The 27,778-nt window shown below is 39.0% G+C and overlaps 1 protein-coding gene across 1 annotated transcript; it reads left to right on the forward strand.

The window, feature by feature from the left end:
* Window positions 1-27,033, forward strand: LOC118766969. The gene is made up of 2 exons (XM_036510855.1): window positions 1-208; window positions 26,454-27,033. The coding sequence occupies exons 1-2, from the start codon at window positions 95-97 to the stop codon at window positions 26,874-26,876; spliced, it is 537 nt and encodes a 178-aa protein (XP_036366748.1). The 5' UTR covers window positions 1-94; the 3' UTR covers window positions 26,877-27,033.
* The last annotated feature ends 745 nt before the right edge of the window (window positions 27,034-27,778 follow it).

The raw sequence follows: 27,778 nt of genomic DNA on the forward strand, positions 1-27,778 counted from the left end.
ATTTCATTCCATATAACGAATATTTGAACGGTAACGCTGTCTATGTTTGGTGGTGATTTGTGAACGAGGATCCATTTAACGGGGGGAAGTCAAAATGAGGGAAAAATTTTACCCGACCAAAGTTTATCCTTCAAAATCATCTTATTTCTTACGTAAGAGTATTATTGGTGCCAAGGAAACTGGAAACTCTTGGGAAAAATGTATACCAGTAAGATTTTTATTATTATCATTATTATTATCATTATTAAGAGGCTGATTGATGGTAGACGCGGTCAACTGATGGATTAAACAGCTCGCTGTATTTAGTTCGAACTTAACCATTCGTCATTATGTCATAAAAAAATTTATCAGTTGATCTATAGATAAAATATCTTGCTGTATTTGGTTACATATTTTTATGCTCTGAGTTCCAATCCTACCAAAGTCGACTTCGTCTTTCGTCCTTCTGGAGTCGACAAAATAAAGTACCGGATATGTGTTGTCTTAATCAGCTGTTCCCTCCCCTAAAATTTTTGACTTTATGCCAATGTTAGAATTTATTACTATAAAGGCAACGTACCAGCAGAAACGATAGAGCGTCGGACAAAATAGCTTGCGGTATTTTCCGGCTCTTTACGTTCTGAGTTCAAATCCCGCTGATGTTGATTTCGACTGTTTCCTTTCCGGGGTCGATAAAATAAAGTACCAGCCAAGTACTGGAATCAATATAGTCATTTCCGGTTTGTGCCTATGTTAAAAATTGTTAACATTATGAAAGAAAGGTAGACTGGCAAGCTGTTTAAGTTCTGAGTTCAAATGCTGCTGTGGTCGATTTTGATTTTCATCCTTCCGGGGCTGTTAATATAAAGCTTTACTAAAGTATTGGGGTCGATATCATTGACTGTTCCTTGTCCGTAAAATTTCTGGCCTATGCAATTATAGAAATTATTGTTATTATCATTATTGCGCAGAATTGTGAAGAGGTAAGCGGGTTAACAGAGTAACAAACTGTTGAGTGAAGACCCGATGGTTCATTGCTTAACCTACATAACTACAAATAAATGCGACGGGTATTGCTACATGCGTTATTAGGGAACATAGTTTAGCTAATGAACAAGATGGGTTTCTGTGATCTAAAGATGATATACTAATGGGTTCTCACCTATGACACTGTGGACAGAATATGAGAATCTCGCAAAGAAATCGTATTGTTTAAATTATTATTATTATTATTATTATTATTATTAGATTTTTCATCGCTCAGAGTGTCTTCCCAGCATCTACGGCAAAGAAACTCATTGTATACATTGATAGGCTATTAAAATAAACACTCCAGATTGTTCATTTACAAAATCGAAGTTATTCTTTCATTGGTTTCAGCAAAAGGCGGGGGTCATGCTGGATCACCGCCTTTAAAGATAAGTTGCGTAGAAAAAAAATTATTTACATGAATGATCATCATTCTCGCAGCGACAAAGCCGGCAGAATCGTTAGCACTCCAGACAAAGTGCTTAGCGGCATTTCGTCGGTCTTTTCGTTCTGAGTTCAAGTTCCGCCGAGCAACGGAGTCGATGTAATCGACCAGCCACTCAAACAACTATTCTCAGGTCTTCACACTCGCGCTCGCGTACACTCATACACATAGACATACAAAGCAACACCATATACTTACATATATACATGCATGTATCTTATCATACATAATGCATACGCGCATACACATGCGCACGTACGCACGCACACACAAACACACACACACATACATGCAAATGGACATATTTATATTTTACTTTGCCTATGACAGCCCATCAAAGTGATGACAGCGTCGATCCAAGACATTCATCCTCCTCCCCTAGCACATTGTTTCTCATGGGAGCGGACGTGGCTGACAAGACCGATGCGAGATAGGTAGATCCCGAGGCCCTGAGGTCACTGAAAATGACCCCGAACAACAGTTGCAGGGAGCTGACGACGACGTCTCCTTCCTCTCTTCATGCAGTCTCCTGCGTTCGGTTTCCAGCATCACACACGGAGTTACATGTCTTCTGATTAATAACCAGGGGCTCCAGCGATTGGATGGGGGCGCATTTCATAAAATGAGAGATCACTTGAGATGATCATCATGAAAAAAAAGTTTTGGATTTCCATGAGGCCTACTTGCAGTCTCGATCTCGCTGAGGAGGATCATCTTAGCGAGACAGCTACCTGGCATCTGAATCACATGGCTAATCCAGCGGAGAAGACGACGAAAGATGCTGGCCTCAACGCTGTTGATCCCAGCCCTCGAAAGGATTTCGGTATGAAGTACCTTGTCCTTCCACGTGAGACTGAGGATACTTTGGAGCGATCTGAGAAGGAGCGTTTTCAATTGTCTGATTTGGCGCCGATAAAGGGTCCAGCATTCAGATCCGTACAGGACGGTGGATACACAAACCTCTGGATAAGCAGAGATTTTTGTACTTACATACTTGTACGCACGCACGCACGCACGCACGCACGCACATAAACACACATATACACATATTAATTCATACCAAAAAATATGAATACATTTATACATATGCACATACATACATTCACATTTTCTCCTGCTGTGTCAGTGGAGGTAGAGGCAGTGGGAAAACAAGTGGCGCACCAAGAGTGTGTGCCACCCCGGACTGCCCTTGAGTTTGCCGCTTCGTGCTTTGTAGCATCCATGGCATGATGTTATGATGTGTATGAGTAATCCAAGTCAACTCTCTTGCCATCTTTTGTGACGTTTCAGTCCCGCTCTGCTGAAGCAAGCTCTCACACATTCTTCGCACGTTAGCTCACTATGCTCATTAACATTTCCTGGGAATATCATGTTCACACCTTTTCTAGAATTCCTTTTCGACTTATCTTCGGGCTATTTCGAAGTTCTCACTTCCGTTATATACTGCTTTACTCTATTTTGCAGGGCTAGTTGCAATTTCTTCCTGTTCCTTTTTCGAGATGTTAGCTTTCTTCGACGCTGTTTTTACACAGTTCTTGCACCTCAGCTTAGATCTATGAGGTGGACGCTTTCCATTCCTCAGCTCACCATGTAAGAGTTGCTTCGGAGTTCTGCAGTCTTCCATTCTCATTAAGTGACGCCCTCATTGGCGTCGGTGCTGCCAAATGATTAACTCAGTACTTTGACAGTGACTTCTTTCAAAAACTTCAACATTACTCACGTACATTTTCCAACGCAGGTCCAAGATACGATGTAGACACTACTGGTTGGAGCGCTCCAGCTATAACAGATGTTTTCAGTAAGTTACCGATGCCTCACAAGCGTACAACAGGGAGGTAACACACGTCGTATAAATTTTCATTTCAGTATCAATAGAGCTACCATGTTGAGACCACAGACGTTTTCCCTGATTCTAAGCCTGATTTCATTGTCAAGGGTGATGCCAAGATACACAAACCTCTCCACAACTTGAAGCTTCTAATTATACAAAAGGATATTTGGCTCCACGTATTGCACTCAGGCTGATATAAGACAACAGTTTCGTCAGGCCTAGCGAAGAACAAGCATTAGAGAAGGGGTTCATATGTCGCATATCTTCTTGGGTGTGAGCAAAGAGATCGCTGTCGTCTGCATAGAGAAATTCTTTCAAGAATGAGGACATGACTTTTGAATCTGCGCTGAGGCATCTTATGTTGAAATGTTTCCCAAACGTACGAAACCTGACATATATTCCAGATTGGACACTTATTAAAAGTCATTACAAACACCATTGTAAAATACAGTAGAAACGGTGTTGGCGCTGGAATATCGCCCTGTTTGATACCATTATTCATTAAGAGCTTCCTGTTGCTATGGAATTGACAAAGAATTGTCACAAGCTTCTTTGGACACCCGAGTTTCTTCAGCATCTTTCAAAGAGCTTCTCTGTTTACTGTGTCAAACAGATCCATTATACCTCTTGAAGGAGATAAACAACAATTTGGAGCTTCTGGAATTGGAGGCAGACTGAATGCCATTAGCCTTAGCAGTGACGGACCCGGGGTGGGATCTGAGGGGCACGTGCCTCACTTAAGAAAAGAAGTGCGTCCTTCTAAATAATTTTATTACTCCCTTTTCTCCTGAAATTGTATTCCCTTCTGACCTTGTGCCCTTCTTTCGAAAAGTTCCTGTGACCGTGCCTGCTCAGCTCACCACCAAGATTACTGGATAGTTCTCAGCCGTCGCTAAACACGAGCAAAGTCACCTTTGAGCAAAGTTGAAAGTGCTCTCTTCTTTTCCAATAGTAGCTTGTTGACCTCCTTGTCATTTTCAAAGACCCAATCATGGTGTTTGCATTTTGTAAGAAAAAAAAAACAGTCACGTCGGCTCAAACACTGAACACAGACTCCTTGAAGTCCCTCTAGTCAGTTTCACATTCCAGCATTTTTCTACATGCCGCACTTTGACTTCAGAATCTTTCAGGCAGTCAACAGCCAACTTCTTTGAAAGAGTAACACCATTACGTCTTACCTTTGGCTTTACCATGAACTTAACCTTTGTTCTTACGAGCCTATGGTTAGTTCAGCACTCAGCTCCACGCATTGAACGAACAAGGCGCATATTACGAGCCCTAGGCCAGCGGACAACAAAATAACCAATACAATGTCACTGTTTTGAGGCAGGATGCATTGCATCCATGTTGTCTTATACTTGTCTTTCAGTTGGAACAGTATACAATTACAGCAGAATCATCCCATTACCATAATATTTGCCAACACCGTGTTTCCCAACAGAGTTCCATGCTTTAAAATCTCTTCTTCCTACTTACTCTTGCATTAGAATAATCAAGGATGTTAATTTTGTCAGCTTTAAGAATCTTCCAATTTCTTTCAGAGACATGTTGGAGGAAATCTTTTCACCTTCAGACAAGTTGGAGTATATGTACTAGTTGGTGTATACGTACTAACAAGTGTTACATAGCTGTCAATGATCATCGGAAGTTTCATGTACATACAGTGCCGTCCGGGGCGGTTATTTATTTGACCGCCCCTTAAAAATTCTAATAACACTTCAAAATGCCAAGAACGTTTATGTACATGAAACTTCAGATGATCATTGACTGCTATGTAACACTTGTTAGTACGTATACACCAACTAGTACATATACTCCAACTTGTCTGAAGGTGAAAAGATTTCCTTCAACATGTCTGAAAGAAATTGGAAGATTCTTAAAGCTGACAAAATTAACATGTATGCAAAATAAGAAGACAAACTGTAGCAACCATTTTCCCTCAAATTTACTTTTATTATATTTAGGAAATAATATGTTAAAGAACAGAAGATGAGTGAATTACAAAAATAAACGATTTGCGAATTGATTTTACGTGCCTTCCTCTTCGCGAAATCTTGAATGACTTCATTAAAATTAATTTTATCTGGATAGTATTGCCAAATCAGGCAACCTTGCTTGACTTATTGTTGACCTGAGGTGGTTCTTGATGAGCTTTAGTTTAAAAAAAGGTCCGTTCACAGCTAGCAACACTAATGATACGAGTTAGGAAGACTCTTGATAATATTACAATATTTGGCATTGAATCAATAAGATTATATTTCTGAATAAACTGAAGAACTTGCAAAGGCCCTTCCATGTCTTCAGCGTCAGCAGCCGCCAAATAATTTTGTAGTCTTGTCCTTTCAACCAGAAAGTCTTCACTCTTAACATTCTCATCAGAAGTATCTACATCACAATTACACTTTTTATCTAACAAATTGGAAGATGTGAGAAAGGAGAATTTCTTTGCAATATAATGAAGTCTTTCGAACCAAGAGGTTATTTCTTCAACCAAGCAATCTATCACTGTCAACATTTCTCTTCTTAGCTCAGCGTCGTAACAGAGCGGCATCGATTCTTTCTTTGTAGCTCATTCTTTTCTTTTTTCGACGCTCTGTGCTGATTCCCATATCAGAGCAGATTTCGGTTGAACAGACCGACGCGTCACCTACTGTTTTGTCTCTGCTTACAAGTTGAGACGTTTTCAAAGCTGATAGTTTAATGGCACATTGTTGCAACTCCAGACCTTTCGTTTGGAGGTACTTTTGAGTGTCATTAATTTCAGGAAGTATATCTCTCCAAAGGCCAAGAAATGACAAGAAAATAAAATGACCGCATCACCTGAAGAATTAAATCTGCATCAGAACTCGTAGTTGCATTTTGTCCATCTTCCATCAGCCGTTCTAGTGCAGCGATGATTTCCTTGAATTTTGTATGTACAACTTTCACTGCATCTGCTCGACAACTCAATCTCGTTTCCCCAGCCCGTTTGATAGTTAACCAGTTATCTCAATCAAGATATCCCATCGATGAGTTGAGGCTGAGAAGAATGAAAATAAACGGTCCAATGTGCCAAAGAATGTAACTGAATCTGCACCCATTATCGATGAAGTGAAACAGAGTAAATACTATTGCATTATTTTTGATAGTACCCCAGATATTTCTCATATTGACCAAATTCCCCAGGTGCTACGTTATGTATATATTCAGAGAGTGATTGATGCATGGCACAAATACAATCTTTGGATCAACTTCTGTGATGCGCGCTTGAACACCGGATCGATGACCTGCCATTACTGTCGCGTTATCAAATGCTTGTCCACGACAGTCTTGACTACTAATGTCGTCCATTTCTAATTGTTTTAGAATCATTGATGTAATTTGCTCAATAAAACGAAGAAAGGATTCTTCTACTTTTACTTCCTGTTCATCTATTTTAACATAACGTAGCACCTGGGGAATTTGGTCAATATGAGAAATATCTGGGGTACTATCAAAAATAATGCAATAGTATTTACTCTGTTTCACTTCATCGATAATTTCTTTCTCACTTAATCTCCCAGGACGTTCACAAATTCATTCTGAATTTTTGGTGAGAGACAGGAAGTTGTAAACTTAACAATTTTTACTTTAGTCATGTAGCACTGGGTCGAATTTTCCAATCAGTTGAGCAAGTTCCAGAAAATTTCCTTTATTTTTATTTGCCTTTTCAACTTGAATGTCTTCTCTTTGGCCTCGTAAAGCGAGTTTTTGCTTAGCAAGAAACATAATTATGTCCAAGAATCTAGTCAGGATTTGCTTCCATTTCTTTGTTTCATTTTCAGCAAGAGTTTGTTGCGCTTTGTCTATTACATTGCCTTTGGAAAGATGAATTTCTAGCTCTTTCCACTGAGTGAACGCATTCTCATGCGCAGGGTTAGATTTATGTTCTTGTATCTTAAGATTCAACTTCCACCAAGATTTGAAGCCATCAACTGAGTAAAACTTTGAGTTTTCACTTGAAAATAGCTTACAACAAAAACAAAACACGGTTTCTTTCAATGGAGAGTATATCATCTAAGTTCCCGTTTTGTAAAGTTCGAAAAAAAACCCAGTTTCTCGACAGTCTTCTAATCTCCCCTTTCAGTTTTGTTACTTGTTCTGGACATGCAACTTATTTGAATTCACAGTCAATATTTTTCACAGCTTTCCATCCTTGTTGTACAAAAATTTCCCGAATACCGTCACCGTGATTAAACTTAGCAAGCCACATCCCAATGTGTTTCAAATTAATATTAGAGTTTTGTTCTTCAGTAGTTTGTGGTGGATCAGCATCATCAACTTCATCTTCTATTTTCTTTTTCAAGTTGCATTTCATTAACATCATCTTCATGACCTACAGTAATACCAGTTTCGTCTGGACGGTCGGGTCTGATGAGAAATTTAATTATGGCACCTTCATTTCACCTTTCTTCTCTCGTTTTTCTGTCTTTCCTTTTTTTTGTTTGTTTGAAATGCTGCACTGCTGTCCTTAATTCACTCCATCTCAAATTACATCAGTGATATCGTGAATTTATATGAATAAAACCAAATTGAGTATAGACCAACCAAAAAATAAAAATCAACTTTCTGAATATCATCGACACACTGTCTTATCCAGTAACACACCATATTACTGTATTAACAATATTATACTGTATATTACACAATATTAACACACAATACGTGGAGGCGCAATGGCCCAGTGGTTAGGGCAGCGGACACGCGGTCGGAGGATCGCGGTTTCGATTCCCAGACCGGGCGTTGTGTGTGTTTATTGAGCCTAAAAACACCTAAAACAGCTCCACGAGGTCCCGGCAGGGGGTAGTGGCGACCCCTGTTCTACTCTTTCGCTCCAACTTTCTCTTACTCTTTCTTCCTGTTTCTTAAGTAACGCTGCGATGGGGGGGGCACATACCCCATAGAAACCGAGAAACCGGGCCCATGAGCCTGGCTAGGCTTGAAAAGGGCGCATAACTAATAACTAACACACAATACAAGTTTACTGATGACAAATTTAAATTTTAAGGAAATTTTAATAGCTACTATACATTATTAAAGTTTGTAATATTCATACTGCATTTTTACTCTTGATATATTAATACAAATAAATTGTGCCGCCCAGGGCGGACCGCCCCACCCCCACTTGTACATAAATCTGTCACTAATTTCACATTGGAATTTTTTCCAGACCTGAAACTACAGATGTTTTCACCACAAAGGCTACACCAGATAACTTCTTATAGTCCTTACTGCAATTGTCTGCATCATTGTTATTATTATTAGTCTCCAATGAATGTGGTTTGCCATTTTAGGCTATGACTAGCTTTTCAAAAAAAAAAAAAAGAAAAGACGAATCGAACGATAGTGATGCCGGTGCGTTAAGCGATACCTGTGTACAATGCTTTTTAAAGTGAGGAGAGGCCTTGCACAATATCAATTCTACTCCCTGAGCAACGATGACAGATACTCCAAAAAGAAGAACTAGTCTACATTATTTGTGGTGATAAGTTTTACATCAGAGTTTTCCTTCTCATAGAGTGATGGTCCTACAAGGTTTAGGGGCATCTCATTCCCAGTAATGTGGTACACCATGCCTACATTCTCATTCCCGTGGTTCTCTGCTGACTGAAAATGCCGTTCCTGCCCATTGCTGGAAAGGCATTCTTTCGATATAACTCGACAAAATCAAAACGCTTCACTTTGGGTATTTCTGTGGAAGCAAATGACAGTTCGATTCTGTTTTCTGCTTGGAAATTTTCGGATTTTACATACACACATGAAACAGGCAAGAACAAATATGCAAGGCTTTTTTTTCTTCAAGTTTAAAATGAGACATTGCCGGCACAATTTCGTTATATCCTATACTCTACAACCCACGGAAATACCCGAAGTAAAATGTCTCGACCTTGTCGAGCTATATCGAAGGAATGCCGCTGAAAATGTGTCAATCCTCTGCGCAGCCACTGTTTTCTGCCCCAAAGTCACCTGTTTGTCGATGATTGCTGCAGGAACTACTGCTGTCCACGAGAAATAGGAAGACCAAGTTTATGTAAACAATATTGGATGGCCGTTGGTTTTAATGAGGTCATCCACCTTTTCACAGGTTTTGTTTTTCATCCAGCAATATCCATTCACTCACTTCTCTAAGCAATCTTAGTAAGCGTTGTCAGTTTAGTTGCTGACTACTCGACCATGCAGCAGGCTGTATCGCTTTACATGTCACCAGTAGCACTCACAAGCGAACTGACATACATACAAACATACACACACAGCCACCCACACACACACATACATACATACTTACGTACATACATACATACATACATACATACATACATACATACATACATACATACATACATACATACATTATGGCTGCCCCCTCGTTATCGAGTATGACCATTGCACGAAGCTTAACTGTTACTGGTGCTGTGATCGAATGTGACTTTTTAGCCCAGCCAAAGATCTACAATGTCTTGTACAGAATTGGCAACTAAAACCTTTACAGGTAATAGCCGGCTGTAGCTGTAACTGGGCTTCATGTACCTTTGCATGTCGTTTAAGTCCTCCTGCCGAATTACACTCTCTTCCACATGCCTGACAGATATGATTAGTATGGTGTGTAACACCACCACCAGTGGCCAGGTTGTCACTCATTTGTCTCGCTTTATGACTACGAAGATGACTCTTGAGTTCAGCTTTACTGAGGCAGGGTCTTGCACAGACACTACATGTCAGCATCATAGGAAGACCCTTCCCATCTGGAAGTGTAACAGCGATGCCCTTCCTGACATCCCTCCTTACTGTCTCATGCGCAACTCGAGATTTCTCAAAAGTGGCTGTCCCCTCATGCACAATCCTTCTCCATCTGCTACGATCAATAGCTATGCCTTCCCATGTGTCAGGAGAGATGCAAGCATCTCTTAAGAAAGCCTTCAGCAAGTCCTTATGCCTCTTTTTCGGTTTATACATACATACATACATACATACATACATACATACATACATATATGTGTGTGTGTGTACACACATATACACACAAGTGGGCAAACATACCTATATACATTTATACACCCATAGCTACATGCATACATATCGCAATACATTTTGTCCGATCTTGTAACAATTCTGGCAATCTACTGTCCAATAGTGATACGGTATTTATAGACCCCGAAGGAATGAAAAGCAAAATTGATTTCTGTAGGATTTGAACTTAGAACGTAGACATCCCAAACGAATAGCACAAGTCAATTGTATCTGTTGATCTAGCGACTCTGCCAGTTAGCTTTACATACATACAATACATACATGCATGCAAATATACATATATACATACATTGCGTGCATACATACATACATACATACATACATACATACATACATACATACATACATACATACATCACCCACATCATAAGCAGTTGTTTGAAAATGTCATAACGGTTTTATCTACCGATGAGGCATGATGTTGTAGCTAGGAAACTCTATAATAAAATCCGTCTGAAGGCTAGCTTTGAGGACAAAGAAATAGGAATCCATAGTATGGTAGAAGCCATAGCCACTCATAATAAAAAGGAGTACTGGTGGAATGTCCCAGTGAAGACTTCAATAAAATGTAAGCACAACAGACTTGATATAATGATTTGGGATAGAAAATAGAAACTGTGTGCAGTTGTGGAAATTAGCTGCCCAGCAGATGTTAACATAAAGCTGAAGGTCAGTGAAAAAGAGAATACTTACGCTGAACTATTGAGAAATCTGCAATTACTCTATCTAGACTACAGGTTCAGATTTATACCTGTAATTATTGGGGCCGTGGGAAATGTAATACACTGCCTAAATACCAATCTTGAGAAATTAGGCTTTTCAAAACCAGAAAGGAGAAAGTGCTAATACGGCAAAGCAGTAGAGATACATCTTGAAGGAATGGTCAGAATATATACACAATGGTTTAACATGCAGATGATACATAATGATGATGTATGATGGATAGAACAGGAAAACAAATATGAGACATACTTCTGCTGGAGGACAGGAACATCGTACATGTCAAAGGAATAACTGAGGTTGCCTGCGGAATAAACGTGTTCTCTGCCGAAGATCCGAACTCTATAATGCAAACACACGTCACCGAAGAAAAAGCTTCCTTATACTGCTAAGGGTAACACGCTTGGCTGGTCTGTTACGTCATGGGGTGTACAGCCCACGTAAAGCTAGAGGGACTTGACCATTACGTGATGAGCCAGAACCAAACTGTGAAAATGCTTGTTACAATCTTGTTTTCCTTCATCATTTTATCAACTAAAACAATGTCTGGTCTCCGAGCATCAATCACTGAATCACACTGGATTGTAAAATCCCACAAAATCTTATACTGATTATTCTTGATGATGCCTTCTGGTTTATGCTCGTACCTTTTCAATGTCCTTTCAAGACTACGCTTCTCATACAATCTCCGATGAATGTACTTAACTTACATTATCATGCCTCCTTTTGCATTATTGTTATTGACAAGATGGTGGGATTACGATTGAACTCCTAGAGAGGCAGATCGATGCCGTCAGATAGCGTCGTCGGACGCTGGACTGGTGGACCAGTTAAACTGCTCGGGGTCTGGTTTGGTCCCGACCTCCAAGTGGATAAGAATTGGGAAGAGGTGACGAACAGGATGACCTCTCTTACCCAGAAATAGGCTGGGAGGAAGTTATTCCTGAAAGGTGGCAAATGCCTACATCGCCTCTGTCATTATTTATCGTCTGACCGTTGTGCCTTGCCCCAGTTACTGCTTGATTAGATTAGAGCATATCCTGTTTATTTTCTTGTGGAAGGGACGCATTCCAATGGTCAGGCGGTTGGTCTGCTGCCAACTTCCTTTGCGTGGCAGCTTAGGTATGCTGTGGATTTTAATGTGCAGACACGCACTCAGGTTGCGCCACCTGCAGCGATTTCTAGAAAGTGAACGTGTGTGGACTCCGTTTGTGAGATATGCTTTTCCACAGCTCGTCCCCTTGACGAAGCTGTAGTCTTGGGTAAAAGATAGGCTGAGACTGGGCGCCTGGGACTTAGAATGTCGTCAGGCGCTCACTGTCCTCTACAAGTCGGGCAATAGGATCGGTGGATGTTCCACTTTAGAAATTTACAGAGGATTAGTAATGGCGAAATGCAACGACATCCTCAGAGAGACCCTAGGCGTCGACGAAGACGAACTGGCAAGTCTATTCTGGAGGACTTTCCAGTTAGGGACAATTATGGATAATTTCTAGAAATCTTTGGCCTGGCAATGCTACCAGGGGGCGGGGCGTTACAGGTTCAAGATAAACTTTACAGGCACGATGTGCTGTCAGACAGGCATGTCCAAGGTACACGCAGAAAGACGAAACTGTTCTACATGCACTAGTTTAGTGTCCGGACATTGCTGCTTTGTGGAGTCATCTGCCGAGGTCGACTTTGCCTTTCATCCTTTCGGGGTCGATTAAGTAAGTACCAGTTACGCACTGGGGTCGATATAATCGACTTAATCCCTTTGTCTGTCCTTGTTTGTCCCTTCTGTGTTTAGCCCCTTGCGGGTAGTAAAGAAATAGATTTGTGGAGTTATGTCAAACAGCTGCTGTTGTGTGTAGGACAGATCTGTCTGTTGTCCGAGTCCATAATGATGATTGCTCCGCTGCTCTCCTTTAATCGGGCTGGCAAGGCAGTTTTCCTTTGTCTGGTGGCTGTGGCTGTGAACTTGTGTGGACTTCGTTTGTGAGATATGCCTTTCCACAGCTCGTCCCCTTGACGGAGCTGCAGTCTTGGGTAAAGGATAGGCTGAGACTGGGCACCTGGCACTTAGAATGTCGTCAGGTGCTCACTGTTCTCTACAAGTCGGACAAAAGGATCGGTGGATGTTCCACTTTGGAGATTTACAGAGGATTAGTAGTGCAATGATATTCTCAAGGAGACCTTAGGTGTCGACGAAGATGAACTAGCAAGTCTATTCCGGATGAATGAGGCTGAAAGGAATGAGGACAGAAACTTTCCTCTTTGGTAAAGCTCTCATTTACTTTTTCAAGTTTCACTTGAAATGGGACGTGAGGGTAGAGAGGGAGATACTGTCCTCGAGTGAATTTATGAAAAGGTGGGTAAAAGTTGCGAAAAAGGCAAGAGTGGATGGTACCACTCTCAGTGCAGATCTGTGAGTCAGAAGAAAGAAGTTGGAGTGGGCTCTCGTCCTTGGTACTCAGGGACGAGATGGCGGGGTTCCTTGATTATCTCAGGGGGATCCCATCATATTCACTTTTTTTCCCTTCTTATTCTAGTATTGTATACTATGTATTCTTCCCTTCTTCTAATGTATACCACGTATACTCTTTATTTTATCATTCCATTATATGTAAACCCCAACACTTTATATCTGTCATTGTATTGTTCCCCTCATCCTTTGCCCTGGTGGCAACTAAAAGAAATCATAATCATCATCATCATCATCATCATTTAGGCGACGAGGTGGCAGAATCATTAGCATGCTGGATGAAATGTTTAGCAGTATTTCGCATGTCACTACGTTCTGAGTTCAAATTCCACCGGGATCGACTTTTCCTTTCATCCTTTTGGGGTCAATAAATTTACTACCAGTTGAGTGTTGGGGGCGATGTAATCAACTATCCTTCTCCGCCAAATTTCGTGCCTTGTGCCTATAATAGAAAGGACTATTATTATTATTATTATTATTATTATAAAGGCATGTGGATTAGTGGTTAGGGTATTTGTGTCCATGATCGTAAGGTCACAAGGTTGATTCCTAGTGGGGCATTATGTTCTTGAGTAAGACACTATATTTCATATTGCTCCCATTCACTCAGCTGGCAAAAATAAGTTGTACCTGTATTTCAAAGGGCCAGAGGGCCAGCCATGTCACATTCTGAGTCACACTGAGTCTCCCCGAGAACTACATTAAGGGTACGCATGCCTATAGACTTTCACATTAATTTCACGACCAGGCTGTTCCATTGATCAGATCAACTAGAACCCTCATTGTCATAACCAATAAAGAGATAGTATACATACATACATACATACATATATATATATACACACACACACACATATATATATATATATATATATATATATAAGCTTATGCCAATCACCATGCAATGACTAAGGAAAATAGTCTAATAATGGGGCATATAAGCTCGCAACAGAAAAAAGAAGGCTTCAGTGAACACCATAAGCTTTAAGCTTATATAAAAAAGGCCCAATAAACTTGCTGGTCTTCTGCCAAAATTTGAAACCATTATTACTATTATTATTATTATTATTGAGTGAGAGAGCAGTGCATGCCATCAAAGTGACACTGGGGTAAAATATACGAAGCCCAATATACCCATCATGACTACCCGTCTGATAAAGGTACACCAGGCACATGCATCACAACCATATGTGCGCGACATGGTGATCTCATATCAAGATAAACAGCACATGACTTTGCAGGTGGGGCCCAGTTAGAATTTTCTTCAGGTTGAGTAGCCCATCCCGCTCAAAAGGTCCCTGAATAAGGGTTGTTTAAGGATGTTGAAAGAACCACCCATGTTTCCAGAGGTGAATTATTCAAACCCCAAAGAATCCCTCTCAACACATGGCTATGATGCTCCCCCACTATTTCTGCTCGTGATCAGAGATGCACATATCGTCAGCCACTAAGGGACATGCTCAACTGGTTAAGGTCAAACAACTGACAAGCAAATCTGTGGTATTGAGCAGAATATTTGCTGTAGCCCATCTTTTATACCAAGACAAAACAATGTACATGATAACACTTCCAATCAGTTAAGATCAGAAGCCATGAGAGCCACTGCCTGGTACTGCATCAGTATTATTATAATTATTATTATTATTATTATTATTATTATTATTATTATTATTATATTAAGGAGTTTACAGGATTGTAAAATACGACGCTGTATAACTAAACCATTCGTACCAAAAGCGTATATATATATATATATATATATATATATATTCTGCGTCATGCTGAATAGTCCTGAGAACTATGTAAAGGATATGCGTACCTGTGGAGTGCTCAGCCACTTGCACATTAATTTCATGAGCAGGCTGTGCCATTGATCAGATCAATTGGAACCCTCATCATTGTAACTGAAATAGTGCCAGATAATTGAAGGCAGTGATCTGGTAGAATGGTTAGCATGCCTGGCTAAATGCTTGGTGATATTTTGAATGTCTTTATGTCCTGAGTTCAAATTCCACCAAGGTTGACTTTGCCTTTCATCCTTTTGAAATCGATAAAATAAGTACCTGCTGAGTACTGAGGTCAATGTAATTGACTTACCTCTTCCTCTAAATTTCAGGCCTTGTACCTATAATAGAAAGAATTATTATTATTATTATTATTATTATTATATTATTGTCTTTGCATAGTTTCTAACACTGGAGATGTACTATTATTATTATTATTATTATTATTATTATTATTATTATTATTATTATTATTATTATTATTATTATTATTATTATTATTATTTTCTTTATATCACAGGTTTTGTTGGAGCACCTGGAGTCTTGCATGCGTAGCGGGCTTACTACCTGCAGCCTACGGTACCATGTTATTTGTTTCTTTCAGTTATCTAATACTTTCCTGATTATTCTGACCGTGCCAAGGAGGCAAATCGTTTGTAACAGTTCTACTGGGCACTCTATTCCAATTTCCTTGAAGCTTTCTGATACTGTTCCCAGAGGGTTGTATTTATCCGTCTTTTCGCCTTCCTTCTTAACTGTTTGTGGGTCAAAGGAGCATGCAACATTAACTATATAACATATGTGGTGCACCTTGTCACTCACAACAAGGTCCGATCTATTATGCTCTGGCACCTGATCTGTTTGGACTGGGAAATCCCAGAGGATTTTGCTAGTCTCCGACATCACCACTCTCTTCGGCTTGTGCTCACACCACATTTTGCCTCTCTCTAGCCCCCACTTTCGCACAGTTTCCAATGTAGCACTTTCACTATCTGGTCATGTCGCCACAATTTGTAGTGGTTTTGGGCAAGTCTAAGGCATTCGTTTGTTATATTGGCAATGGTTTTATCCACTCTATTGCAGATGCAGCACAGCGGAGATACTTGCTCATTCCTCAGTTTGACCCTTCAGTTCATGGTCAAAACTTGGTCCTGCACTGCCACTATAGTGTTCTCAGTCACTTTTTTTTAGGGTTTCTTTCATCAGCCAATCCCACCTATTTTTTCCAGCAACTTCTGTTGTGGCTACATAGAATTGATTATGTAGTCCTTTCTTGCGTTATTCTTCTTCATGTCCTTTGTGTATTTCTTCCTTTGTTTTTCCTTTCTTCTCTGCTCTCAATATTCCCTTGTTCCTAACTGTCACCAGCAAGGTTTCCTTACTTTGGTTTAGGTATCACTTTAAGCTCTCGAATTCGATAAGCAAGCAGGCTTCCACACTTATCAGTCCCCTTCCTCCATTTGCTCTCTTGTATATCTTGCTCTCTCATGTATAGACAATGAGTGTCTGCATGTGGATGATGGGCTCCATGCATCGTTAGGAGCTTTCTTGACTTCCTGTCCATCTCCTTTAGCTCCTCCTCTGTCCACTTCAGGATTCCAGTGCCACACCAACTGCTATGACTGCACGCGAGTTTATTGCCAAAATTATGTTTTTTTGCACTCAGCTTTGAAGCCAATATTTTTCTTGCCACAGGTATTCTCTTTTTGTCTTTTCATTTATGTTGTGGTGTTTGATTCTATCTGCCTCAAGTATTCCCAGGCATTTATAACTGGATTGAGGTTGAATTGCCTTCATCATTTCACCAATTAGTATTTATTTATTTATTTATTTATTTACTTATTTATTTTCTTACTGCTCCCTCCAAACCAGCTATGCTACTGGCTATGATGATCATGACGATCATTTGAAAGGCTTACAAGATTAGTTATGTAAAATGAAAAAGTTATCTACTAACTAGTAGTCAAGGACTGGGTGGTTTTGTATTATAAAGGAGGATGGATTAAATCTGTCAATTCACCACATATATACACCCTTACCTGTATATATATATATATATATATATATATATTATATATATATATATATATATATAAACATGCATATATATACACACACACATACACCCATACAGTAAAAAAGGATCTAAGGTCCTTCCCAAGTCATAGGCTCATAAGGCTGGTTTCCCAGATTTTGTTGTGTATATATTCTTCCCCTGGATGGGACCTTCGTCTGTCACAGGATTACTCATTTTTAGCAGCTGAGTGGGCTGGAGCAACATGAAATGAAGTTTGCTATGCACCTTCACATACATACATGCAAACATGTATTTCACTTATTCTTTCACTCTTCACTGCTGTCACCATCTACATTTCAATGAAGAGTATTGTTTCTTTTTTAGAAACAAACTCTCTCTTTATGCATGCATGATGACCACTACATCTCAAATGAAAGCTATCTCATATGAAACATTTACATTTTATTGGATTACACAATGTAGTAAAACTATAATTTTCTTTTGCCTTTGGTCAGTAAGTGTTATTTCCTATTTGCTTCTATCTAGAAATCAAAGGAAATTACTACTATTCCCTTCAGACTTTGCTTTTGTGACCTGGACATCAGTGTTTTGAAACTGATCTATTTTCCATTACATTTCAGATAGATTCAGCACTGATTTGCTGAAGCAGAAATATCATTATAGCACATATTCTGTTCAATACCACAGATTTGTTTGCCAGTTGCTTGACCTTAACCACTCGAGGATGTCCGTTAGTGGCTGATAATAAATGCATCTCTCATCATGAGCAAGAATAGCAGCAGAGCATCATAGCCATGTGTTGAGAGAAATTCTTTGGGGTTTGAATAAATGTAACAAAAGTAAATTTTAAAGGAAAGATTAGTGATTTTTCATTCTTCCCAGAGGTAAGCAAACAGGAAATAACTGTTGCTATCCAAGGAAGAAAATCATGTCGCACAGTAACATATGCATGTCACTCCATCATCATCATCACCACCATCACCACCACCACTATCACCACCACCGCCGCTGCCGCCGCCGCCACCGCCGCCGCCGCCGCCGCCGCTGCCGCTTCCCCACCGCCGCTGCCGCCGCTGCTTCCCCCACCGCCGCTGCCGCCGCCGCCGCTCCCGCCGCCGCCGCCCCCACCGCCACTGCCGCCCCCGCTGCCACCGCCGCTCCCACAGCCGCTGCCGCCGCCACTGTCACCGCCTCTGCCGCCGCTGCTGCCACCGCCTGCACCACCACCACCACCACCACCACCATCATTACCACCATCATCATCGTCATTTAATGTCCATTGTCCATGCTAGTATAGGTTGAATGATTTAACTAGGGCTGGTAAGCTGAAGGGCTACACCAGACTCCAGTTTCTATGACTGGATGCCCTTCCTAATGCCAACCACTCCAAGAGTATAATGGATGCCACCGGCATGGGTGTCAGTTGTATGACACTGGTATCTGTCGCAACCATGATTTTGCATGGCATGATGGATCTTCTTCTTAAACATACATAATGCTAAAGGTCTCGGTCATTTATCATTGCCTCTGTGAAGCCCAATGCACGAAGGGTGCTTTTTACATGCCACCAGCACCAGCCACATTGTCTCTATGAGGCCCAATGTGTGAAAGATGCTTTTATTGTGCTGCTGGCATGGATACCAGTTATACGACACCAACATTGGCCATGAATATGACTTCACTTGGCTTGATGGTGTTTTCTCAAGCACAGCATATCGCCAAAGGTCTCAGTCACTAGTCATTGCCTCTGTGAGACCCAACATTCGAAGACCATGCTTCACCACCTCATCTCATGTCTTCTTGGATCTACCTTTACCACAGGTACCCTAGAGACCAGCATTTCTTTACACAGCTGTCTTTGTCCATATGCATCACATGATAATACTAGGGCAGTACGCTTTCAGAGCATTCACCTCTATTACTAACTTGGTTACCTAGATAATGGAAGCTATCTACTGCCTCTAGCTTACCCCAATGTCAGTTGCTGAAGTCTGTTTTCTGTACTTTTTCAGTGTTTATTGTACCTGTGCACCTTCCACACACAAAAACTATTTTCCCTGTTAACCTTCCTCTGATATTGCTGCACCTCTTAGATGTCCATAGCTTGCACCAGGTACATCTTATGGAGTTTCTACCAATGCCTCTCCTACAGATTGAGCAGGGCCATCTGCCTGAAGGGATTTGTGATTTGTCTGCTTTCCTACTAACTAAGACTTTGATTTTTGCTCAATCAACTCTAAGGCCTTTTGATTCTAGACCTTGCCTCCACACCTGCAATTTTTTCTAGTTCTAGTAGTGATTTGGCTATAAGAACAAGGTCATCAGCATAGAGGAGCTCCCTCTGTTATTTCTTGGAGGACTATGATGAACAAGAAGTGGGCTGAGGACTGACCCTTGGTGAACCACTACATGTACCCCGAATTCCTTGCTCTACTCATTGTCAACCATCACCTTACTGGCAGTATCCCTGTACATGGCTTGTACAGCTCTGACCAACCACTCATCTATCTCTAGATTCTGCATTGACCGCCAGATAAGGGAATGGGGGACTCAGTCAAAGGCTTTCTCCATGTCAACAAAAGTGAGGTATAGGGGTTTAATTTTGCTTAGATATTTCTCCTGTAGTTGCCTAACTAAGAATATAGCATCAGTCGTGCTCCTGTCTGGCATAAATCATAACTGCATGTAACTATAATTAAATATTCTATGGAAAGCAAGAGCAAAATCACCGTAAACTATTTCAACTGCAGATTGTATATCAAAGGACTTGACTTTTCCAATAAAGGATTGCCACATACCAGTTCAATTTTCATTTAAGTTTCCCTTCTGCAATAAGTTTACTAATTACATGCCCAAACACATATATAATCATATACACACATACATACATACATGCATGCATCATTTCAGAATATGAGCATGCCTAGACATGCAACTATATGCATGAGAATACATAAAGCAAAACATACAAATCTACGCATATGCATGCATACATATCTTATTTCTTTATTGCCCACAAGGGGCTAAACACAGAGGAGACAAACAAGGACAGACAAAGGGATTAAGTCGATTACATTGACCCCAGTGCGTTACTGGTACTTAATTTATCAACTCCGAAAGGATGAAAGGCAAAGTCGACCTCGGCGGAATTTGAACTCAGAATGTAACAGCAGACGCAATACCGCTAAGTATTTTGCCCAGCATGCTAACGTTTCTGCCAGCTCGCCACCAAGATATGCATACATATCTTGTTGATGTTGTTGAAATTCCAATGAAGGGATTTGGGATCTAGGTTAGAAACTGGCCCTTTCTCTTTTGGCATGAAATCTTGAAATAAAACTAAATAATGACATACATACACACACACACACACACACCTAGATACATACCTGTGTTTTCTATACAGAAGACCACCACCCTGTGTAATTTCCCCAGTTATTATTTCAGATAAACACTGTGATTTGTGATTTAGGTAGGATTATGTGTTTATAGAAATTTGGACACAGAGATAGAAAAATACTCAGAAAGATATATAGACTGATAAATAGTAATATGAATAAATCAACAGATAGATAAATAGTAAAGTAAATAGTTAGAAATTTAGATAGTTAAATATTTAGAGAGATAGATTGATTGATAGACATATTTCTCTTTCTATCAATCTATATATCGTTTACTGTTCCATCCCACTACCTTTCTATGTCCATGTATTTGTCTGTCTGTCTGTCTATCTATCTATATATCTGTGTTCCTTTCTGTTGAAGAGCGTAGGGTCGAAACGTAAAAGACATTCTCACTTCCAGAGCGTTAAACTAATACATCTGTTTGTTGTTTACACACCCATCTTCGTCTTTTGTTTTGTTTTTTTTGTAAATTCCAAGTATATATATATATATATATATATATATATATATATGTGTGTGTGTGTGTGTGTGTGTGTATGTATGTATGTATATATATATATATATATATATAGACATAGATATAGATATATGCAGAGCAATATATATAGAGAGAGCAATCTTCAGCTGCACAAAGACATAGAATTTAATTAAATTAGAACAGATGGACACATTAGTATAATTTTACCTAAAATCTCCAAGAAGTTAAGGAAATAGACAAAAAACATGCTGTCTCACTCCAGTTTACAAGTTACTGAATTTTCAAGAAGACATACATTGTTACAGACTCTGCTTGTCACTGATTTTTTGTTTTTATGGGGGCAGTTTTAATTTATAGACCAGTTTATCAAATCCCTTGTCTTTCTATTGCTGAGAGAACAGAGTGCAGTATCTGTTAGGGGTAGGGCTGAGGGAGCAGACAGACATCATAGTTGGTACGGTCATAAAAATCAAGATTTATTTGAAGCAATATCATGAGGTTTGGTAAAGGAAAACTTAAAACAAGATGTTAGCTGACAATTAAGGGGTCACCCACTAGCAGACCATTGATAAAGAAACAGGGGAAGTCTTATCATATTGTACTATAGTTTAATATTTTAAACAATGCTGCTATGTTGTTTACAGTTAAAATTTATGGTTATTCAGAGGATTATTAAGAAGAATATTATAACAAAAGGATAGAAATTTATGAATACTTTTGAGTATATACTAAACTTTTACCACAATAGAGGGAGGAAAAGAAATATCCAGAAATAGTTTAATTTTTATACATATTGTACACTTAAATACAAACTCATCAGATGGTATCTGTGAATATTGATTAATTGGTATATACTGGTATTAATAAAGGAGTATTGAGGTAAAGGAACATGCTAATTATATATTAATAAAATTATAATCGAAGCTGTTTTTTATAAGTATGAATTTATAGAGATACAAAAATTGGATTAATTTTATAAATTAAAATGTATTTGAAACAACGGACAACAGTCAAAATATAATGGATGGATAAATAAGCATCCTTAAGATGAAACAACGCATTGGTCGATAAACAAAAGTATTAACAAATAGAAGAGAGGAAATGGAACATCACCTTTCAGGTAACTCAGAGTAGGTAAAGGTAAGCTTGCCAAAGTTTAATGCAGTTTAAATATGGAGATTAAGATTGTTTGGTATTGGATGTTCATCGCATACAGTCAATTTAATCACAGTAAAAAATATTCTCTAATGTTGACGATATAGATTAAAAAAGTATGGAAGACCCTACATACAAAAAACTATGTACATACACACACACACTTGTTATGATGTTCTCATAAGCTGTGGAACAGTAATTTTTAGACTGAGTGATATGTATGATGGTATGTGTATGTGTGTGTGTGTTTCTGAGCAGTTTCTGTCTACCAGATTTCACTCACAAGACATTCCTTATTCCGAGGTTAGAGCAGAAGACTCTTGATCAAGGTGCTCCTAGTACAGGGGTCAAACTCAGAATCACATAATAGCAAAATTAATTCCTCATCCAGGCCGGCCTTGCATGTACTCTGTCCTTGACCCAGAACCTGCATACATCAAACATATTTGTTATCGAACCTACATATCCTGAAAGGAGCCCCAACTGGTGCACTACTCTATGTTTGCTCAGGAGCAATATAATCTCTCTATATATAAAGCTGAAGTTGTTTGTGTATGGCAGGTTTGGTAGCCTTCAACTAACACTATTTCCTCTGAGACCCTGTGGTGCAAGTTGACCAAAATTGAGAGTATGATAGAAGAAGGCTTGCTCTTCCATCCGTAGAAGAAAAAGTTCAAATCGGACCATGTTAACACCAAAAATTATTTGCATCAAAAAGGTGCTTTTTTTCTATGAAAATTCCTATTATTTAAGACTTTTTTACTGCTGTGTCGCCATTTTTCAGTGTATTTCAACCAGAAAAATGTTCACTTAAAGAGAATAACAAGCTACATAATGCAAAATTTTTACTTTTCAAAAATTCCAATTCTAAAGGGTCGAAACAAACCAGAGCAACGCCAGGCGATACTGCTAGTTATTGATGAAAGCTAAAACTCCTGCTGTTACTTTAATGGCTCATTTAGAATGAAAAGAATAACCCTCTTGGTCCTTTCTGGGGTCATTCAGGCTAGTGATAGAAAGATAGTTAACCTCATACCATAGACTTTGTCTAAATGTTTGTAGCTGGAGAGGGTGAACTCCACTAAAAGCACCCAAAAGCCAGGTGGGAGGTCTTAAATTGGGTGACGATTTTATGTCTACCGCCCAAGAGCATGAACAGTACCCTGCCCCTTGATAGCTTTCTATAGTTTCCATCAACCAATTTCCACTCAGAAGGCTCTGGTCAACCTGAAACCACAGTATAAGACATTGCAATGCTTTGGTATTAGCACATGACATCAGTCATGAATAAGTAGTGTTTGACTGTTCACCTCTGTTGACAGATGAAAGACAATGTTAGACACTCGCTCATAACATCACAGACCTTTACTGAAAGATTGCCCAAGACACATACCCAAGGTGCTGCACAGTGTGATTGAACCCCAAAACAATATAAATGTGAAATAAACTTTTGAATCAGACAGTCATGACATCCCTAAGACTAATATGGAAATGATCGATTCTTCAAATGATTTAGTTTAGATGGGAGGATGTCAGCTATTATTGGTTTCTAATTTTGGTACAAGGTTGGCACTTTAGTGGGGAGAAGGTAAGTCGATTACATTAGCCCAAGTGCCCAACTGGTACTTATTTTATCAACCCTTAAAGGATGGAAGGCAAAGTCAACTGCAGCAGAATTTGATCTCAGAATGTAAAGATTAACAAAATGCTGCTAAGCATTTTATCTGGCATGCTAACGATTCTGCCAGCTCACCACCTTGGTGTCAGCTATTATTTATTGACTGATACACTATGCTGATCATGTTGCTGTTTAACCTTTTGAGAGGGATGGAAAGACAAAGTCAGTAGTGACATGATTTGAAGTCAGAATGTAATGACACAGAACAAATGCCATAAAGCATTTTGTTCAATGCTTGTGCAATTTTGCCAATTCAAACATTACATGCTTCACATATCAAATAATCACTGAATATCTATAATGAAGATAAAATTAGATCCACTGGAAAACAATGCCAAATTAATCCTAATTATGTATGCACTCATTTTTTCTCATTAGTCATAGATGTGTTGTGTTTATTATTTATTGCTTTCTAATGGTTTAAAGGCAGGGATTATGCTCATGGTCTTCACAGACCCTTCAGAAGAGGTGAGATCAGTGCAGCTGATGTTTTTGAGTCAGTGGGGAGTGTGCTGTAGCCAAGCTGCCTCTGCTCTTTGTTAAATATAACTTACCTTTGATTGCAGCAAACATACGCATATAAAGTGCATCATTTACATTATTTACATTTAACAGTTATTTGTCCTCATCTTGTTTGTTGCTAACACAACATTTCAGCTGATATACCCTCCAGACTTCATCAGGTGTCTTGGGGAAATTTCAAACCTAGGTTCTCAATCTTAAGATATTTTTCGATGTTGTTATTATTATTATTATTAAGAATAATATATGGAATAAGAAAGGAATTCCAGTAGATCGACATTCTTGATGGGTAAATGAATTTAAAATGTCTACTCCATTCTGGATCTACATGGCTGCTAAATCTGGGCCTAGCCACTGAGCTCATTTTAACTTTTAGCTCAGTGTCATAGCTACAATTGAAATGAGTTTAAATATCTCCAAATTTTATTTTTTCTATTGTATTTCTTGATTATGGCAGAGCGACAAAGCTTGTTGAACTCATCTCTACTAAGAATTAAGATCTTAATTTTAAATCCAGCTTAAGAGAATTTTTAAAGGACAACTGAAAAGGGCCAAAGAATGAACTGATAGAAAGAAACATAGGTGCAACACTCATATTAACCCTTTTCGTTACCAACCCAGCTGAAACCGGCTCTGGCTCTAAGTACAAATGTCTTGTTTTCATAAGTTTTGAATTAAAATCTTCTACCAAACCTTAGTTACAATTTACGTTCCTAACACTGGCTTAATGATAACCAAGTTATTTTACATAATTCTTTGTAATATTTAAAGTAATTGAAATAAACACAGATCATCTCAAAATAAATACAGTAATGAAAGGGTTAAGGGGAAAAAACTACATTATATTTGTGGTTCTGGGCCTAGTGATGAAGAAACTAACTTCTTAATCACAAATACTTGGGTTCAGTTATGCTGCATGAAATTTAGGCAAGTGTCTTCTACCATAGCTTAGGTCTTATCTAATTTCACTCAAAGGGTAGGGTTGAACCATAAGGGTGATTGATCCAAGCCCTTAGAGTGAAATTAGGGGTGGGGCCAGGAACTGCAAAATTTCATCAGTAAATTGTTCTGGAGCTCGGTTAAACCAACTTTGTTACACTCTGTGTCACACAATTAACAGTATTGGTAGGTCCAACTTAGCAGCTTTATAGGCCACTGAGCAAGTTAATGGACTGGATCCTATAGTGTTTTTTATTGACAGCAAGCTACAACATACAGAAATCACAACTGGGCCCCTGGACCTGTTCATGACCTTAAGATGCATTAAGATGGCACTAGATATTTCCACTCACAAGGCTCTGGCCAACCTGATGCTATGGTATAAGACATGACAATACTTTGGTATTAGTACATGACATCAGTCATGAATAAGTATGTGTTTGACTGTTCAACTCTGTTGAATGAATGAAAGACAGTGTCAGACCCTCACTCATAACATCACAGATCTTTATTGAAAGACTACCCAAAAACACCATCCCAAGGTACCAGCAGTGTGATTGAACCCCCAAACAACATAAATGTGAAGTAGACTTGTGAATCAGAGAGCCATGACATTCCTAAGACTAATATGGAAGTGATCAATTCACTGCTTAAACTAAAACAGTATGAATATATAGTTTCCATTAATTGAACATCTTGGCTACTAGTCAGCAAAACTGGTGCAAAATCCATTTATTTAAAGGTAAAGTTTAAAACATGATTACAACTATTTCAGTCCAGCTTCTGTCATACTTCAATAATGATTTAGAAGATCAATGTTGTGTATTACATGGGTATAAATTAAAGGTAATTAATTCAGTGAGAAAGATATTTAAATGAAGTTGCCTTTTATTCCCTATATTTACGACATCTTTTAAGAGTTGTTCTTTTCTTTTTAAAGGAGTCTTTGCTAAAACTCGAAGACTTCATAAAAAAAGGACTACTGATCTCCGATATGAATTTCCTGCAGCAGACAAGAGGGAAATTGGCTGCACTGAAATATTCGAAAATAAATGGCATATGCCGCAAGGGCCACTTCACTCTAGACGTGCAGGACATGCGTAAAGAAGCCCTTCTTCGAGTCACACACCGTCGAATTAAAGGTTACTTGGATATCCTAGAGCACAGCTTTGAAGAGGATATTCCTACATTTTCCAGTTTCCAGTACAAAGAGAGTGTCAACCTTGAAGGTAACCAGAAACATCTCTTAGAAGATGTAAAAGATGAGGAGATCAGCGACTGTCTGGCTGATAGCAATAAATTGACTCAGCCTCATACAAAACAAAGGAAAATTGAAATACAGAACCACTCTATTGCATCTTGAGGTCAACCAAGAGATGTAAGGTAGGCTCCAAATCCCAGAGACTATATTGTTTGTTGTCTGGGGTGGTGACACCTGGTTTTTATCAGGAAAACTTCGACTGGATTTCAAAGAACAATGAAATCCTTAACAGCAATAAAAAAAGATATCAGTGTACGTAGTTTCTCCTTGTGGTCGTTGTTGTTCTTCTTACTATTACTATTATTATTATTACCTCCACCTTAGCAAAAGCAGGGGTATTGTTTTCAGTCATGTTTGTTTGTTTGTATGTGGACAAGATATCTCAAGAACTGCCAGATGGATTTGGATGAAACTTTCAGGGATGTTTGGCTTTGTGATTGGCACAGTCTCATTATATTTTGGGATCGATCCAGTACTGGACAAGGATTCTGGATTATTTTTCTAATTTTTTTTTTACTTTACATGTATACGTAAAGTTTCACATAGTTCTCTTGTACAGGCACACATATACTCACACATTTTCAGTGTTGAACATTACCATCCCATTTCCATTGTACACACACACACACACACACACACAAACATACCTCTCTTTTACGCACACTTATACTCACACTTCAAATGCCGTTTATTAGTTTTTTTCACTCCTTCCTTCGTAATTCATCTATCACCCCTTCCTTTCTCATTCATATGATGCTCTTTTTGCTACTTCATTTTGTCTTTCACATTGTCATTACTTTTCCTCACTCCCCCTCAGTCATGGCTATTACTCTCACTACTTCTCCTTCACTGTATTAGTATTTCATCTCCTCTCCCTTCAAATCTCACTCAGTATATATATATATATATATATAAATATATATATAATTGGATTATTTTTCTGTTTGAGAGCTGCTGGGTTCTTTTTTAGTAATCTTGTTTGTGAGAACAGTCCTGTTTATTTC

This window comes from Octopus sinensis, linkage group LG18 (genome assembly GCF_006345805.1).
Source record: "Octopus sinensis linkage group LG18, ASM634580v1, whole genome shotgun sequence".
In the NCBI taxonomy this organism is placed as follows: domain Eukaryota; kingdom Metazoa; phylum Mollusca; class Cephalopoda; order Octopoda; family Octopodidae; genus Octopus; species Octopus sinensis.

Bases quoted from the DNA above. Each gene is read 5' to 3' on its own strand.
- LOC118766969 (XM_036510855.1), top strand. From the start codon at position 95: ATGAGGGAAAAATTTTACCCGACCAAAGTTTATCCTTCAAAATCATCT. The intron at 209-26,453 runs GTAAGATTTTTA...TTCTTTTTAAAG, and splicing joins CTTGGGAAAAATGTATACCA to GAGTCTTTGCTAAAACTCGA.